The 14447-nt window shown below is 33.8% G+C and overlaps 1 protein-coding gene across 13 annotated transcripts in view; it reads left to right on the forward strand.

Moving 5' to 3' along the window:
• FER (FER tyrosine kinase) overlaps positions 1-14447 on the forward strand; it is a 461370-nt gene that overhangs the window by 296906 nt on the left and 150017 nt on the right. For all 13 annotated transcript variants that reach the window (XM_054489923.2, XM_063665113.1, XM_054489929.2 and 10 more), the window contains 3 exons: positions 35-91; positions 7318-7433; positions 10916-11010. In XM_054489923.2, the coding sequence (XP_054345898.1) occupies positions 35-91; positions 7318-7433; positions 10916-11010 (268 nt within the window). The remainder of the gene's footprint in view (positions 1-34; positions 92-7317; positions 7434-10915; positions 11011-14447) is intronic.

Genomic DNA, 14447 nt, shown 5'->3' on the forward strand with positions numbered 1-14447 from the left:
TGTACTAAACAACTGTTCTTATTCTTTGCTGTAGGACAAGAAATGGATTCTCAGTCATGAAGATGTCACATTGGGAGAATTACTGGGCAAGGTATGTAATCAGCTGAGCTAAATAAACAGAAGTCTCTATATTGATTGTGAAGACTGCAGATTTTTTCATTTTCTTCAAAGCTTTTCTTATATTGCTGCAAGGCACATTACACATTCACTAGAACACAATGCTATATCTTATCAATATTGTGATGCTCACTGAAATAGATGTGTGAAAGTCTTTGAAAGATTTAAGGATGATTCTTAACGTTGAAGAATATTATATGTGTGTTTTCCCCTGGAAGGACTAAAAATCATAACGATTTTATTTCAGTGTGCAGTAAAGTCAAAACTAGTGAACTGAGATTTGAAAAGAAACAGTGAGATAATAAAAGTTTAAATAAATACCTAATAGTCTTGTTCTTTTTGTTTCTGGTTACATGTGATAGTTTAGAAAAAAATGAAATACTGCCTCTTGGGATTTCAGGATTGTATATAGAATTACAGTATGTAACAACACTGGGCATATTTCAATCTAAAAATGTGGACAAGACACTTGTTTCAATATAAATATTAATTTTATAACCAGTTCTATTAATCAGAAAAAGCAACTATATATAATAAAAGTCCCTTTTCTTCCAATGTAGTTGGAAGTTTCTTTGAACTGATAGGCCGTAGTCAAGTATATGTTATTTAACAATAATGGCAGATACTTGAGAATTAACCAAATGGACTATTTGAAAATTTATTAATAACTGTTTTATTTATAATTGAGTTCCAATGAATAGGTATTCACTTTTTTGTTAGTGACTTAATTAGTGATTATTTCCATTAATATATAAAAATGTGAATTCAGTTTAGCTTCATGGTGTGATACAAAAAAATAGCTAAAAATCTGTATATTTAGGAAAAGCTAACATACACATGAGTGATCAGTACTGAACTTAATTAAGGCTCAACATTTTACATAAAGAAATGATTACTCATTACTTTTTTTATTCAAATGTAAACTTGATGAATTGATTATTTTCCCCTATTTTTAAAAAATATCTGAGAAAGTAAATCTCTGTTGAAATAATGTAGTTTGCAGGATTCTTATCATTTATTATTTTAAAATACCTTTCCCAAATGGAAGCATCAAATTGTTATTGGAAAGCAGATTTTTATTGGCATATTTTTTAAGCAAATTCTAAAGAACCTCAAGCTAAAAGCAGTGACTCGTATGTTATTTCCTCTGGGTTTATTTCCTCATCCTTAAGGAAATATTTCTTCTTTCCCTTGCTCTAGGTAACTCAGTAGCAGTGACTGGGCCAAAAAATATTACAAAGATTAATTTCCATGATACAATTAAATAATAAATTGTAAAACTAAAGCATTTACTGAAATAAAGGCAGAATACGTTTAGAAGGACAGACTTTTTAGTACTATGGAAAAAATATTTTTAGTTAAAGAGAAATATTTCTATTTTTTTGTTTAGTTTATGCTATAAAGTATTAGGAGGAATTTAGCTCCTTAGACTGTTTCAAATAATAATTATTTTCTCAATGACAAGTAATATGTCAGTCTTAATGAATTTATTTTAAATAAAAGACTGTGACTTTGAGGCAGTGTGTAGCTTAATTTCATCCAGTAGTTTTAAGTACAGGAAAATGGTTATTTAACATTTTTCACTGCCTATTTTAAATAATCATTTACAGTATACTGCTTAAGAGTACATGGCTAATTAAGACAATTAGCCATGATTCCTATCGTTAGAGACTTTGGAGTTAAGCTGTAATATAAGGTAATGGCAGGAATGCTGAGGTTTTTTGTTTTTTTTTTTTTGTATTCAGCACTATACTTTTATTAGACTGTACTTGATATACAGTATCAGATGCAGCTATAGTCATTAGTTGGTATTCAATAAATATTCAGTCATCCAGTGTTTTTTGAATGCCTACTATGTGCAAGGCACTCTTCTAGACACATTTTACAGTTTCAATGAGCAAGTAGCCAGAAATCCTTTCTCTTATGGAGCTTAATATTCTCTCTAGGAGGAGAAGATAAACAATAAGCATAATAAATAGGTAAATTTTATCATGTTAGAGGGTGCTAAGTCCTGTGAAAAATAGATGGATTGGAAGCGTTACTAGTTGTAGTTGCTGTTTTTAGTAGGAAATCCAGATAAACCTTATTATCTTATGTTTACTTTTGAATAAAGACTTGAAGGAGGTGGGAAATTTAGCCACATGGACATCTGAGGGAAGAGGGGTCTGCGCAGCATAAATAGCCAATGCACAATTTGTTTGAAGAGCAAGGGAAACATTTTTGTTGTAACAGTAAGCAAGAGGGAATATGATAGGAGAGGAAGTCTGTTAGGTGATGAGGGTATAAATTACATTGACCTTGTAAGTCATTGTATAACTTTGGCTTTGATCATGAATGAAATGGCAAGCTGGTGGGCAATTTTGAGAGGAGGAATGGCATGATCTTTTTTAAAAAGTTACTCTGGGAGTTATGAAAATAGGCTGACAACTTGGAAGGTTAGGAGGCAGTTGAACTTACCTGACTAAAAGATGATGCTAGGTTAAGATGATAGCAATGGAGGTGGTATGAAGTAGTGAGTTCTGGATGTATTTTTGAAATTGAACCAATTGAATATCCTGATGGACTCTGTATGTGGGGTATTAGAGAAAGATTTCAGTCCTAAGTGTAAAAGATTTCAGCGAACGAGAAGAGGTGTTCAGTTTTGGATGTATTGAGTTTTTCTATGAAACTTCCAGGTGGGGATGATGGAAACTATTGGGTATTAAGTCTGGAGTTAGAGAAAAGAGGTCTGAGTCAAAAGTACAAATCTGGTAGTTGTTAGTATATAGCTGGTACTTACCACAATTAGATGGATTCAACAGTGGAGTGAGTCTAGATGAAGAAGAGAAGAGGATCAAGGATTGAGCCTTGCTCACTCGAACATTAAGAGGTGGAGATAAGAGAAGCAATCCCCAAAGGAGGCTGAAAAGAGCAGCCAAGTAGGAAGGCAGAAAACCAGGAGATATGACGCCTTGGAAGACAAGAAGAGAAAGTATGTACCAAGGAAGAGAGTGATCAGTGGTGTCAGATGATGCTGAAAAGCCAAACAAGATGGGATTTAGCAATGAGAAGATCACTGATGACCTGGCTGAGCAATTTCCTTGGAATGCTTTAGGTGAAAGCCAGTTTGGAATGGATTTGAGAGGAACGGGAGGAAAGAATTAGCGATAGCAAAGATGTAATTCTTTGAAGTTTTGCTGCAAAAGAAATCAGAGATGTGGGGTGATAGTTTCAAGAGAATGATTTGTGCTTTGTCACTGTTACTGTTTAACTTGAGAAAAATAATAGCATACTAGTTTGCAGTTGGGAATGATCTAGTGAAAATTCATCATTTAAGAGAGAGGGATGAAAAATTGCTAGAGCGTCATCCTTGAGTAGGTAAGAGGGGATGCGATTTAGTTCACAATGGAGGATTGACTTTAATAGAAACACAGTAGTTCACTTTTTATAACAGCGAGGAAAATTGGTAGGTGGGTCAATATAGAGCCCAAAGTTCTCTTTACATTGCTTCAATTCTTGAAATGAAGTAGGAAGCAAAAGCATCAGCTAAGAATGAGGATGGGAGATTTGAGAAGAGAATAGAAGAGAAGCAGTCATCCAGAAAACTGGGAGTGTGAATGGTCTAAAGAAATATAATATGATTATTGAGTAGCACTAAGGGCCCCCTAAGGGTTTGTGTTCATGAATTTAAAGTTAAATCAGTCAGCATGATTATGGTTTTTCTCCAGCCGTATTAGCTTTATAGGTACAGAATAGGCAGAGTTTTGGATTTAATCAGACTTGTAGATTTGCTAAGGGAGTTTTACAGATTAACAGAGGAGCAAATAAACTGAGAGTGTATGGGAAGGCAGTTATAATTATTGACCATAGAATTTAAGGTGGAATACAGAAGGAGGAGAATATAATAAAAGAATGATGTAAAAAGTGATAGAACCGAAAGATTGGCAGTTCCTATAAAGTCAAAGGACTTTTGAAGTCTGGATAAGTATTCAAAAAAGAAGAGGAAGTAAGCTAGAAAGATAGAAGCCAACCAGAAGTTGAAATGAATGAGATAGATGTTGTAGAGCATTTGCATTATTGGTATGGCAGAGTTTAAAATATGACCCTAGAAAATAGATTGGAGTGCAAGGTAATTGGAGGAGAGATGTTCAAGAAACTGAAAGTTTGAATTGTTGGAAGGTCCTTTAAATGTCTATTGAAATTACAAAGAATTAGGACACTGGGTAGACTGACAGTTACCCAATGGCTCAAATTGCCAATAAAAAAAATTTTCAAATTCAGTAAATGACAGCTGGAGTGAGGAATAGTGGGTAATATAATTGAGTGACAAATTTTCAAAGCTCAGAGTTTCAGGAATGCAGGAATGTGGGAGAGATAATGGTTTAAAGCCAGCGATAAGTAGGTAATAGAACACTGTGTTCTATCTGCAGGGCAATAGTAGGATTATATGTGGGGAAAATAAGTCATCACTTAAGTTTAGATGGCAAAAGGAAGTTCATCCACCATTTGGGTCTTCTCAAGTGAGAGCCAGGATTTTGTTAGAACAGGAAGTTAAAGGAAATGATGAAAGAATAGATTGAAAATATAATTTTGATGATGATAGGCCATGAATTCCAGAAGGCCCTATGCAAGTGGGAGTTAGATGAGAAAGGAGGATCAAATAGAAGTATGCTGAATCTGAGGGGGCTGGAGAGGGAGAGATGAAGATTAACCTAGGACAGGGTCATCTTACGTTGACTGACATAAACACAGTCAAGGGGCATAAGATTTGTCCTCAGGGACTGAAGGGCAGCAGCAGAGATGAAGTCATGCTTCATGACTTTTTATCTCACCCCTTGCATCTTAGAAAGGTTACCCTGATTCAGAATCTCAATTCTGTCACCTAAGCTGATCTTATATTCAGTCCCTCACCTCCCCTTTAAAGCAAAGGTTTGCGTTGAATGATGATTGAATGATACAGAGTGATGAGTGTCCTGAGCTTCCTCCTCACTTCTTTGGATAGAGAAGAGGTGGTCTGGGAAAGCATAGTCATTTCTCGGTGTCTGAAGACTGTGCCCCTGACCGCCATTGATAGAGTTGACATTCTCTGGATAATGGTTGCTAAATTAATGTTTAAATTTTTCAAATGCCTGGTACGTGCCAGTACCTCTTAAAATAGGGCAGAAACCATTAGAAAGACACAAAGGGCAATGGGGATATGTGTTTTCAGGGACAGGAGACATAGTTTTGGGAAAATCAAGAAAGTCTTCATGAACAAGGGGCATAAGAAATGGACTTAAAGATGAGGTATCAGCTTCTGATTGGAGGTGGGCATTTTCCACAGAGGGAAAAATGTAGAAAAGGCATGACACGTATTTAGGGATCACTATGTATTTCAGTTCAGAACACATGTAACAGTTGGGGGTTATAATGTGGAGCGATATAGAGGCCAAGAAAGTGATAGTAATTGAAGGATGGATATTGAACAAAGCAGTAGTATAATCAAAGTTTTCTCTAGGAAAGATTAATCTGGCAGTGCTGTTGTAGGTGAATGGGAGAGGTGAGGGGCTGAAGATGAGATCAGTTTAGGTAACAGAATTGAGATCATGAATCAGGGTAACCTTTCTGAGATGTAAGGAATAAGACAAAAAGTATTATGGAGGTAGGGTCTGAATGCTTACAAGGCAAATGATGGTTCTAGTAACTGAAAAAAGTAATATAGCCAGGAAGAATCTTTTGATTAATAAAACAGTAAGTTTTAGACAAGCTGAATTGTAAGTGCTTTAGGTAAGTGGAGGCCCAGCAGTAATCATGTAAATTAATATCTTCTCTCAGCTCTACCTCTGATGTAATAAATAATCTGACAATTGTGGGTAAAAGACAATCTCTTGAGAATAACAGATGTGAAGCTCAAATTTTCGTTTTTTAAATTTATCATGAATGTTTACTGTTTAAGTATGTTTATTTTTTATGAAAACATGATCATTGTTTTATAAATATTTGAGTTGACTATTAGATTAAATAGTAAAAATTGAATATAAGACTTGTTAAAAATATTTTAAGGTATTTTAATAATTTTATTTATTAATAAGCAATAGTTCAAGGTATAAATTTTAACTTGTGAACTTGAAATATTAAGAGTTACATTCATCTTAGTGCTCTAAAACTCAGTAAGTATAGTGGGCTTCTAGTTTAGTTACTTCTTGCTCAACAATAGCATTAAAGTTTATTATAAAATGTTTGCATATGCTGGGTGTGGTGGCTCACACCTGTAATCCCAGCATTTTGGGAGGCTGAGGCAGGTGGATCACGAGGTCAAGAGATCGAGACCATCCTGCCCAACATGCTGAAACCCCATCTCTACTAAAAATACAAAAATTAGCTGGGTGTGGTGGTGCGCCCCTGTAGTCCCAGCTACTCGGGAGGCTGAACCTGGGAGGCGGAGGTTGCAGTGAGCCGAGATTGTGCTGCTGCACTCCAGCCTGGCAACAGAGTGAGACTCTGTCTCAGAAAAAAAAAAGAAAAAAAAGTTTGCATAATATGATTATAGCTATGCAAAAAATACATATGCAGTGTAAAAAAACCTAAGAGAATACTCAAGAATAGCTGTTGTGCTAGTGTGTTAGCCTTGTTTATCTTGTTGGTAATGTTTTGGATTTAATTTAAAAAATAGATTTCAAAATTTCTTCTCTTCTAAAATAAATACACTATAAGTCAGGCCTTTTTTTTTTTTTTTTTTTTTTTGGAGGGGGGTAGACAGAGTCTCGCTCCGTTGCCCAGGCTGGAGTGCAGTGGCGCAATCTCTGCCCACTGCAAGCCCTGCCTCCTGGGTTCATGCCATTCTCCTGCCTCAGCCTCCCAAGTAGCTGGGACTGCAGACGCCCACCACCATGCTCAGCTAATTTTTTTGTATTTTTTTTTTTTTAGTAGAGACGGGGTTTCACTGTGTTAGCAAGGATGGTCTCGATCTCCTGACCTCGTGACCCACCCACCTCAGCCTCCCAAAGTGCTGGGATTACAGGCGTGAGCCACCACACCCGGCCAAATCAGGCATTTTATGCCAAAATATGTCCTAGCCATAGAGTAAAGTTAGAAGTTCATATGTCTGATAGAAATTAGTTCATCACAGGTGATATTGACATGTAGGTAAGCACCTCCTCCTCTTTGGTACCTTTCCTTGTATTTGGCAAAGATATACATGCTGTCATTTACCCCAGACAATGAATGTATTTCTATTTTCAGGGAAATTTTGGTGAAGTATATAAGGGCACATTAAAGGATAAAACTTCTGTTGCTGTTAAAACATGTAAAGAAGATCTTCCTCAGGAATTGAAAATAAAATTTTTACAAGAAGCCAAGTGAGTTATTTAAAGTAATCAAAATATATATTTATTATGTAAATGATTTATTAAAATGTAAGTTTGAAGACATCTTAAATTGTGATTTACTGAAATAGTAGGGGTAAGCACTTTTACAGTGTGGAATCCAAAAGTTTGTGCTTTTGTGATAATCTGCAGATCAATTCAGCAATCATAGTCAAACCCAGTGTTAAAAAGCAGTATTATTCAAGTTCTTAAAATGTTAAGATATTTTGCTTTCATCACACATACATATACATATATGTATATATGCAATACTGTGCTTATGATAAAAATATTAATGTATTATATACATAAACTGTACAGCTTACATATACATTTAAGTAGATACTTATATCTGTCCTACCCTCCTTAGATAGTACTGCTTGCTTCTGTTTTCTCAGCTGTCAGGTTTCATTTCTGAGAACCTCAGATTTCTTCTTCAACTGTATAGCTTACATATACATTTAAGTATATAATTATATCTATCCTACCCTCCTTAGATTATATCTGTCCTACCCTCCTTAGATTATATCTGTCCTACCCTCCTTAGATAGTACTGCTTGCTTCTCTTTTCTCAGCTGTTAGGTTTCATTTCTGAGAACCTCAGATTTCAGCTTAGTATCTGGCATTTCTTCTAAAGTTTGCATGTTTTTTCATTCCTAATCTTCTAAGATGGTTTATTCTCTTTTTTTTCTATTATTAGCTAAATAATAGAAAATAATACCTGCTACCTATGTTGCACATAGTTAAAACTCTTCTGTTAGTGGTAAAATTGATTATATACAACAAAACACAAAACAAATGGAAAGCCACTTTGGAAAGAGTAAGCTGGATGGACATGTGCGTGGGAAATGGATGAATTGATGGACAGATGGATGGATGGGGAAGGAACAGGATACGTGGATTCATATGTTTTTGTGTATTAAAAGGAAAGTGCAATGGGAGAATATTTCCATGGCAACAAGAGAACTATTCATAAGTTACATGGCATACAGCCATGCATATGTACTAATATGTGTACTAATTCATCATCTAAAAATGAATAATGGCAATGGCTAAACTAGTTGGATGCATCTATGAAATATTATCTGCAGAGTAAAGTGGTAAACCTTTTTCATGACTTGTCAGCAAGTCAGAAAAGAAATTCTGATGATGAATTAAAAGGCATGTTAACACAACTGAAATTCACAGCCTCATTATTTTACAGTTGTTCATAAGTATTAAGGTAAAAGACTGTGCCTCACATATTTTCAAAAATATTTAAATTTCTTTCTAACTTGTTTTATTGCAAAGTAGAGTTTAATTTCTTCTTTTAAGGTGAAATTATAAAGTTTTATGTTAAAAACAAAACTTATATTCATGCAAACTTCCGAGTGTCCTTTAGTAGACGCTAGAACTGTATATTTAAATATTTAATATTATCTGAGTTCATGCTTCATTGTGCAAATTTCTTAAACAGTTTCTAACCTGAGAAATTAAATAAAGTATTAAAGTCAAACATCATTAAACCTTTCTTTTAAATTTCTAGTAGAAGTTGCAAGGCCAAAGTTATTAGCAGAATATTTCCTTTAGAATTATTCCCAGTCTGTCTTTTCATTTCTTTTTTTTATATTGTCTATCTAAAACATTTTTATACCTATCCTTGGTTTAGTTGTACATGTACAATACATGCGTAAATTTTTTATCTTTCTCCAAAGTTACCTTTTTCATTCTCTTAGGAAAGTATACAGCAGTTTTCAAAGATGAGCGAATTTATAACTGTTGATAAGATAATAAACAATAAGATTTGGTAATAGAAATAATTGGGACAGACAGGCATTTGAGGGAATCTAGTTTATTTTTAGTTCATGTTTGGAGTCCCATAGGTGAGTGCATTATCAAGTAGAAGGGGCTCACTGCCCAGTGTGCTAGAAGCCAATACTGTGACACCAGGTCTTTCAGAAAAGAAAAGCTTGCTATTAAACGTCAACTCTTAATGATTTCAAAGCAATAGTTTTATTAGAAAAGGTTGAGGGGGTAGATTTTGAAATTACTAAGTGATTGATAGAAGGGGAAATGGGAGGCCTGGAAAGTCCTTGGCCACACACAGTTATCTCTTCATGCAATCTCATGGTTCATATGTGCAAATCCAGGGGGAGTTAGTCTGAACCATGCAGTGGAAATTCAGGCTGTGATGTTAGCAAGCTTGTTCCTGCACAGATGCCAGTCAGCCCTATTTGTTCTAACCAATTTCAGCCAGTTCTTTTATAAACAACGGGAGTTTCAGTGATTGAGCAAGTTGTTTCTTTTTTTATGTGCTATCCTGCAAACTCAAGAATTTTTGTTGATCATTACTGTGTTGAGGTTTTTTTTCTTAACTCTTTAGGGACATGGTTTCAAGTCTATCCTACTTTCATAGCCCTCTGATGAAATTTTGCCCTTATCCAAACAAAGTCTACTCTGCTTCAGCTGAAGTCTCTGTTGAAACTGTATTATTCAATTATCCAACTTTCTCAGAACTTTTGTTTCTACCATTTTGAAATTGATCCTGATCAAGAAAGTATTTAACTATTACAAAATCCAATGAAATGGTTACCCTGTAGCATTTGCCAGTATAAAATGATTTCTTATTTTATGTATTTTAAAATCAAGTGCGTGTGTTAAAAAAATATATATATATATATAAATATATATATATATAAATATATATATATAAATATATATATATATAAATATATATATATATATATATATATATGCTACCACAGCAGCTTACAATTTTTGGCCCACTAATACTTTTCAGCTGTACTTTTGTGGTAGTGGCTAAAACCAGATATTATAATTTGAAGGGAGTTGTACATGTTTTAGATTAACTAGTTTTTAACATGGTTGTTAATCATTCAGAGTAGATAATGATTTTTAAAAGAATATTAAATTAAGGAGAATTGACTCATTTGCATCCACATTATGTTGCCAGTGTGTATCAATATGGTTGGGCCTCTGTCTCCATGGGTTCTGTATCTGTGGATTTGAGCAGCCACAGAAAAAAAATATTGGCGGGGGGGGGAAATGTTGATGATTGCATCTGTACTGAACATGTACAGAATTTTTTTTCTTATTATTCCCTAAACAATACAGTATAACAACTATTTATATAACATTTACATTATATTAGGTCTTATAAGTAATCTGGAGATGGTTTAAAGTATATAAGAGTGTGCATGTAGGTTGTATGCAATTATTGCACCATTTTGTATAAGAGACTTGAACATGCATAGATTTCCGTATCCACGGGGGTCCTGGAACCAATCTCCTACAGATACTGAGGGAAGGCTTTACTCGTTTGTATATATCCAATTTATCATAATTTGGGGTCATACTGAAATTTTTAAAATTGAATTATGATTCAAGAGTATTCTAGTTGTAAACACTATTTGTGATCACAAATTAATGCTTTATTATTCAAATGATAACTATTCTTATATTTTCATCTCATCTAGAATTCTCAAGCAATATGATCATCCCAATATTGTCAAACTTATAGGAGTTTGCACACAAAGACAGCCTGTCTACATCATTATGGAACTGGTTTCAGGTAATGTGATCTGAGAATTTTGCATGATAACATTTTAATGTCATGTTTTATTGTTTTTGTATGTTCAATCTCTTTGGTTTCTCCTTGTAAAGTTTCCAAGGATTTTGTTTAACATTTCCAGATAACAAAAGAGTCTGTACCTATACTCAGTATTTTTATAGGCTATAGCACTTTGCTATTTTCTAGAAAATGTCAACTGCTTTTTTAAAAAGACAGATTTATTATTAGAATATAGTTACACATGGAATTCAGTTATATATCTTTATGTGCAAAACACTATTTAGAAAAAGGCAGTGTACTTAGACTTTATAACAGTGATAGTACTATCTTATATTTAGTTCACTGTATATCATTTTCCAAGTACATCTCCACACAACCTCTCTTCTACATGTTTAAATTAATTTTTAATTTTTTTTTTTGTAGAAATGGAGTCTCACTATGTTGCTCAGGCTGGTCTTGAACTTCTGGGTTCATGTGATTCTCCTGCCTTGGCCTCCCAAAGTGCTGGGATTACAGACATGAGCCACAGCACCCTGCAAAACTTCTTTTTTGACGGTTATATATAATAATCTCACAATGCTTTGAATCACTTTTGAATTATGAACTTCTTTCATATGTAGACAAACAAAAAGAAGGTGATCAGTCTATGAATATGTCTTGGTATTTATTTCTGGTGACTTTCAACACCTTTATGTTAATAACTTTTGACAACAAAGAAAACTTTGAAGTGCTATATTAATGGTATGTTTTAAAGTTTTTTTCATTGTCCAACTTCCTATTGTTGAAGATACAAGCAGAAGTAAAATTTAATCTCATAAGCTTTACAAATAGAGTATTAAATAAGTGAAAGGGATTTGCTTTACTTTTAACAATTATTTACTCATTTTAGGAAAAATTTAAAGAACTATGTAAAACGTTTCTAATTTTAATTAAAATATATTAAGTAAAAATAATATTGTAGACTGCTCATTAATTTCTGTTTACAGAAATTAATTTTTCATGATTTATAATTATTGGTTCTGTTTTGTTATACTGCTTTGCTTGCTATTGAAATATTTCTCAATATTACCATGTAACTGCAGAATACCTAGATCATTATCATCTTTATCCTCATCAAGATCCATTGTCTGTGTTAAGTACATTGTATGTTTTAATGGTTTAAATGTGTAAATATTATAAAAATACATATTAACATTTACATGGGTACAAATGAAGCCCCTGAATAATAAGGAATGCCACTGAAAAACTTAGATTTGGGTGGTGGGACGGACTTGAGGAAAGGTGATTTTGGTCTTACTGTAATTGTTAAAGGACCATAGATGCAAATCAGATGACAAGTCCTAGTTAAATAAAACAAAAGAAGACAGCTTTGTACAGGAGCCAAGCAAGTGTTTATCTAGACTCTGACTAGTAACCTCTGTTTATATTTTTTAAATGAATAAGAATAATAAACTTCATTAGAAAATTGAAAATATAATAAAAGGTAGAAAATTGAAAATGAAACCTTCCACTCAACAATCTAATTATATCTGAAAGCTAATTGCTGCTTACAGTTTTTAATTTTTTTTCCAGAAAAATGTTTAATGCAGATGCTTTAAATTTAATTATGAAACAAATTATACTCCATCACTGTTTCAGATCTTGCTTTTTTTTTTCTTATTACTATAATGTGTGATGGTTTTACTGTTTTGCAGTTATCTATACAATTCTACGTTTTTTTGGTAATGGCTACAGAATATTCCATTTTGTGGATTTACATGATTTATTCAACCACAACTTTATTTGTGGATAGTTTGGTCATTTTTATTTTTAATATTTGTTTTTACAAACAGTGTTCAATGAATATCCTTGGACTCACTGTAAGAATCATTTGGAAGTGTATCTGTAGGTAAAAATTCAGTAGTGAGATTGTTGGATCCGAGTTTCTGTGTATTTTGATTTATGTAAAAGTATTAGCTTTTGATTGCTGCATTAGTAATTATCACAACCTGAGGGCTTCAAGTGACACCGATTTTTTACCTGACAGGGTCTGTAGGTTAGAAGTCCTGGCAGCCTTGACTATGTTCTCTGCTCAGGGTCTCACAAAGCCAAAATCAGGATGTCAGGCTGAGCTGTTATCTGGAGGCTCTGGGGAAGAATCTGCTACCAAGCTCATTCAGTTGCTGGCAGAATCGTGTCCCTTGCAGCTATATGTCTAAAGTTCCTGTTTCTTTGCCTGCTGTCTGCCAGGGGCATCTCTTAGCTCTTTGAGGTTGCCTGCATCCCTTTTCACATGGTCTTTCTATCTTCAAAGTCAGCACGGGCCTGCTAAATCCTTCAAGTGTTTTGAATTTTTCTAACTTTCTGTTGCATTACTAGGTAAAGAATACTCTCTACTTTTTTTTTTGGTACTAAATTAAAACTATTGAATAAAGAACACTCTCCAGAACACATGGTCTGATGGACTAGGTCTACATTACATGCAATGAAGCTGAACATGACCATAGTTTAACATGGAATGTCAGACAAATTAGTAATTTTCATTGTACAAAACTGTTTATGTAGCTGACATGCAAGTAGAAAAGTGTCGTACTCAGCATTTTCACCAGTCGTCTGTGATGAGTTTTAAAAAAGGCATTTGGAGAAACTGGTAGATGTCTTCAGCATATAGTTCAAATAAATTAGTTATATGTGTACTACTGAATCCTCTTTCAACCTCTCTTGCATTCCAAATAAAATCTTAGTGCAAACATCAAAGTTGCTGGTCACTCCAAAAGACTGTTAAACTCAGAATACAAGTTCTGAATTACTGTGTATTAAGTAGGGCAAACCCAAGAATACCAGTTACTGCAAAATTCATTTAGGCACATTTAATAGTCCACTCTAAGCATTTTTTCTAAGTCTCTCACATTAATGACTAAAGCCTGTTTACAGTACTAAAATTCTGTCATTCAAGCATCAGTGATTACATTTCAGAAAAAGGAAATTCATTTCAGTAATAGCATTACTGCTATATCCTAAAAAAAAGAGAGAAAATAAAGAATCATAATTAACAAAACTAGTATCCGTAATAGGATACACGGGGAAAAACATTTTAGGAGAAAAAAAAAGTGTGTTTTACTTGCCACAGCAGGAATTATATAATGTAAACACCATATTGGCCCACACCACAAAAATCCATGAGAAAGGTTCAAATTTGAACACTGTATGTGCATTATTTTCAAATCTGTGTTTGTGAGTTTGTACTGTATCTGCTTGTACCAATACATGACAAACAAAACAAACTTCCACACACTTACAAGTGATTGTTAAATATTAAGCATGGCTTGATTCCCTGACTCTAGTTCAAAAAAAAAAAAATGTTAAGTGACATCTCAACTGTCTTAAAAATGTTTATAGAAACCATTAAATGAATGTGAGCAGTAGCTGAGGAATGATGAAAAAGTGATGGTAATGAT

The sequence above is a fragment of the Pongo pygmaeus genome, chromosome 4, assembly GCF_028885625.2.
Source record: "Pongo pygmaeus isolate AG05252 chromosome 4, NHGRI_mPonPyg2-v2.0_pri, whole genome shotgun sequence".
In the NCBI taxonomy this organism is placed as follows: domain Eukaryota; kingdom Metazoa; phylum Chordata; class Mammalia; order Primates; family Hominidae; genus Pongo; species Pongo pygmaeus.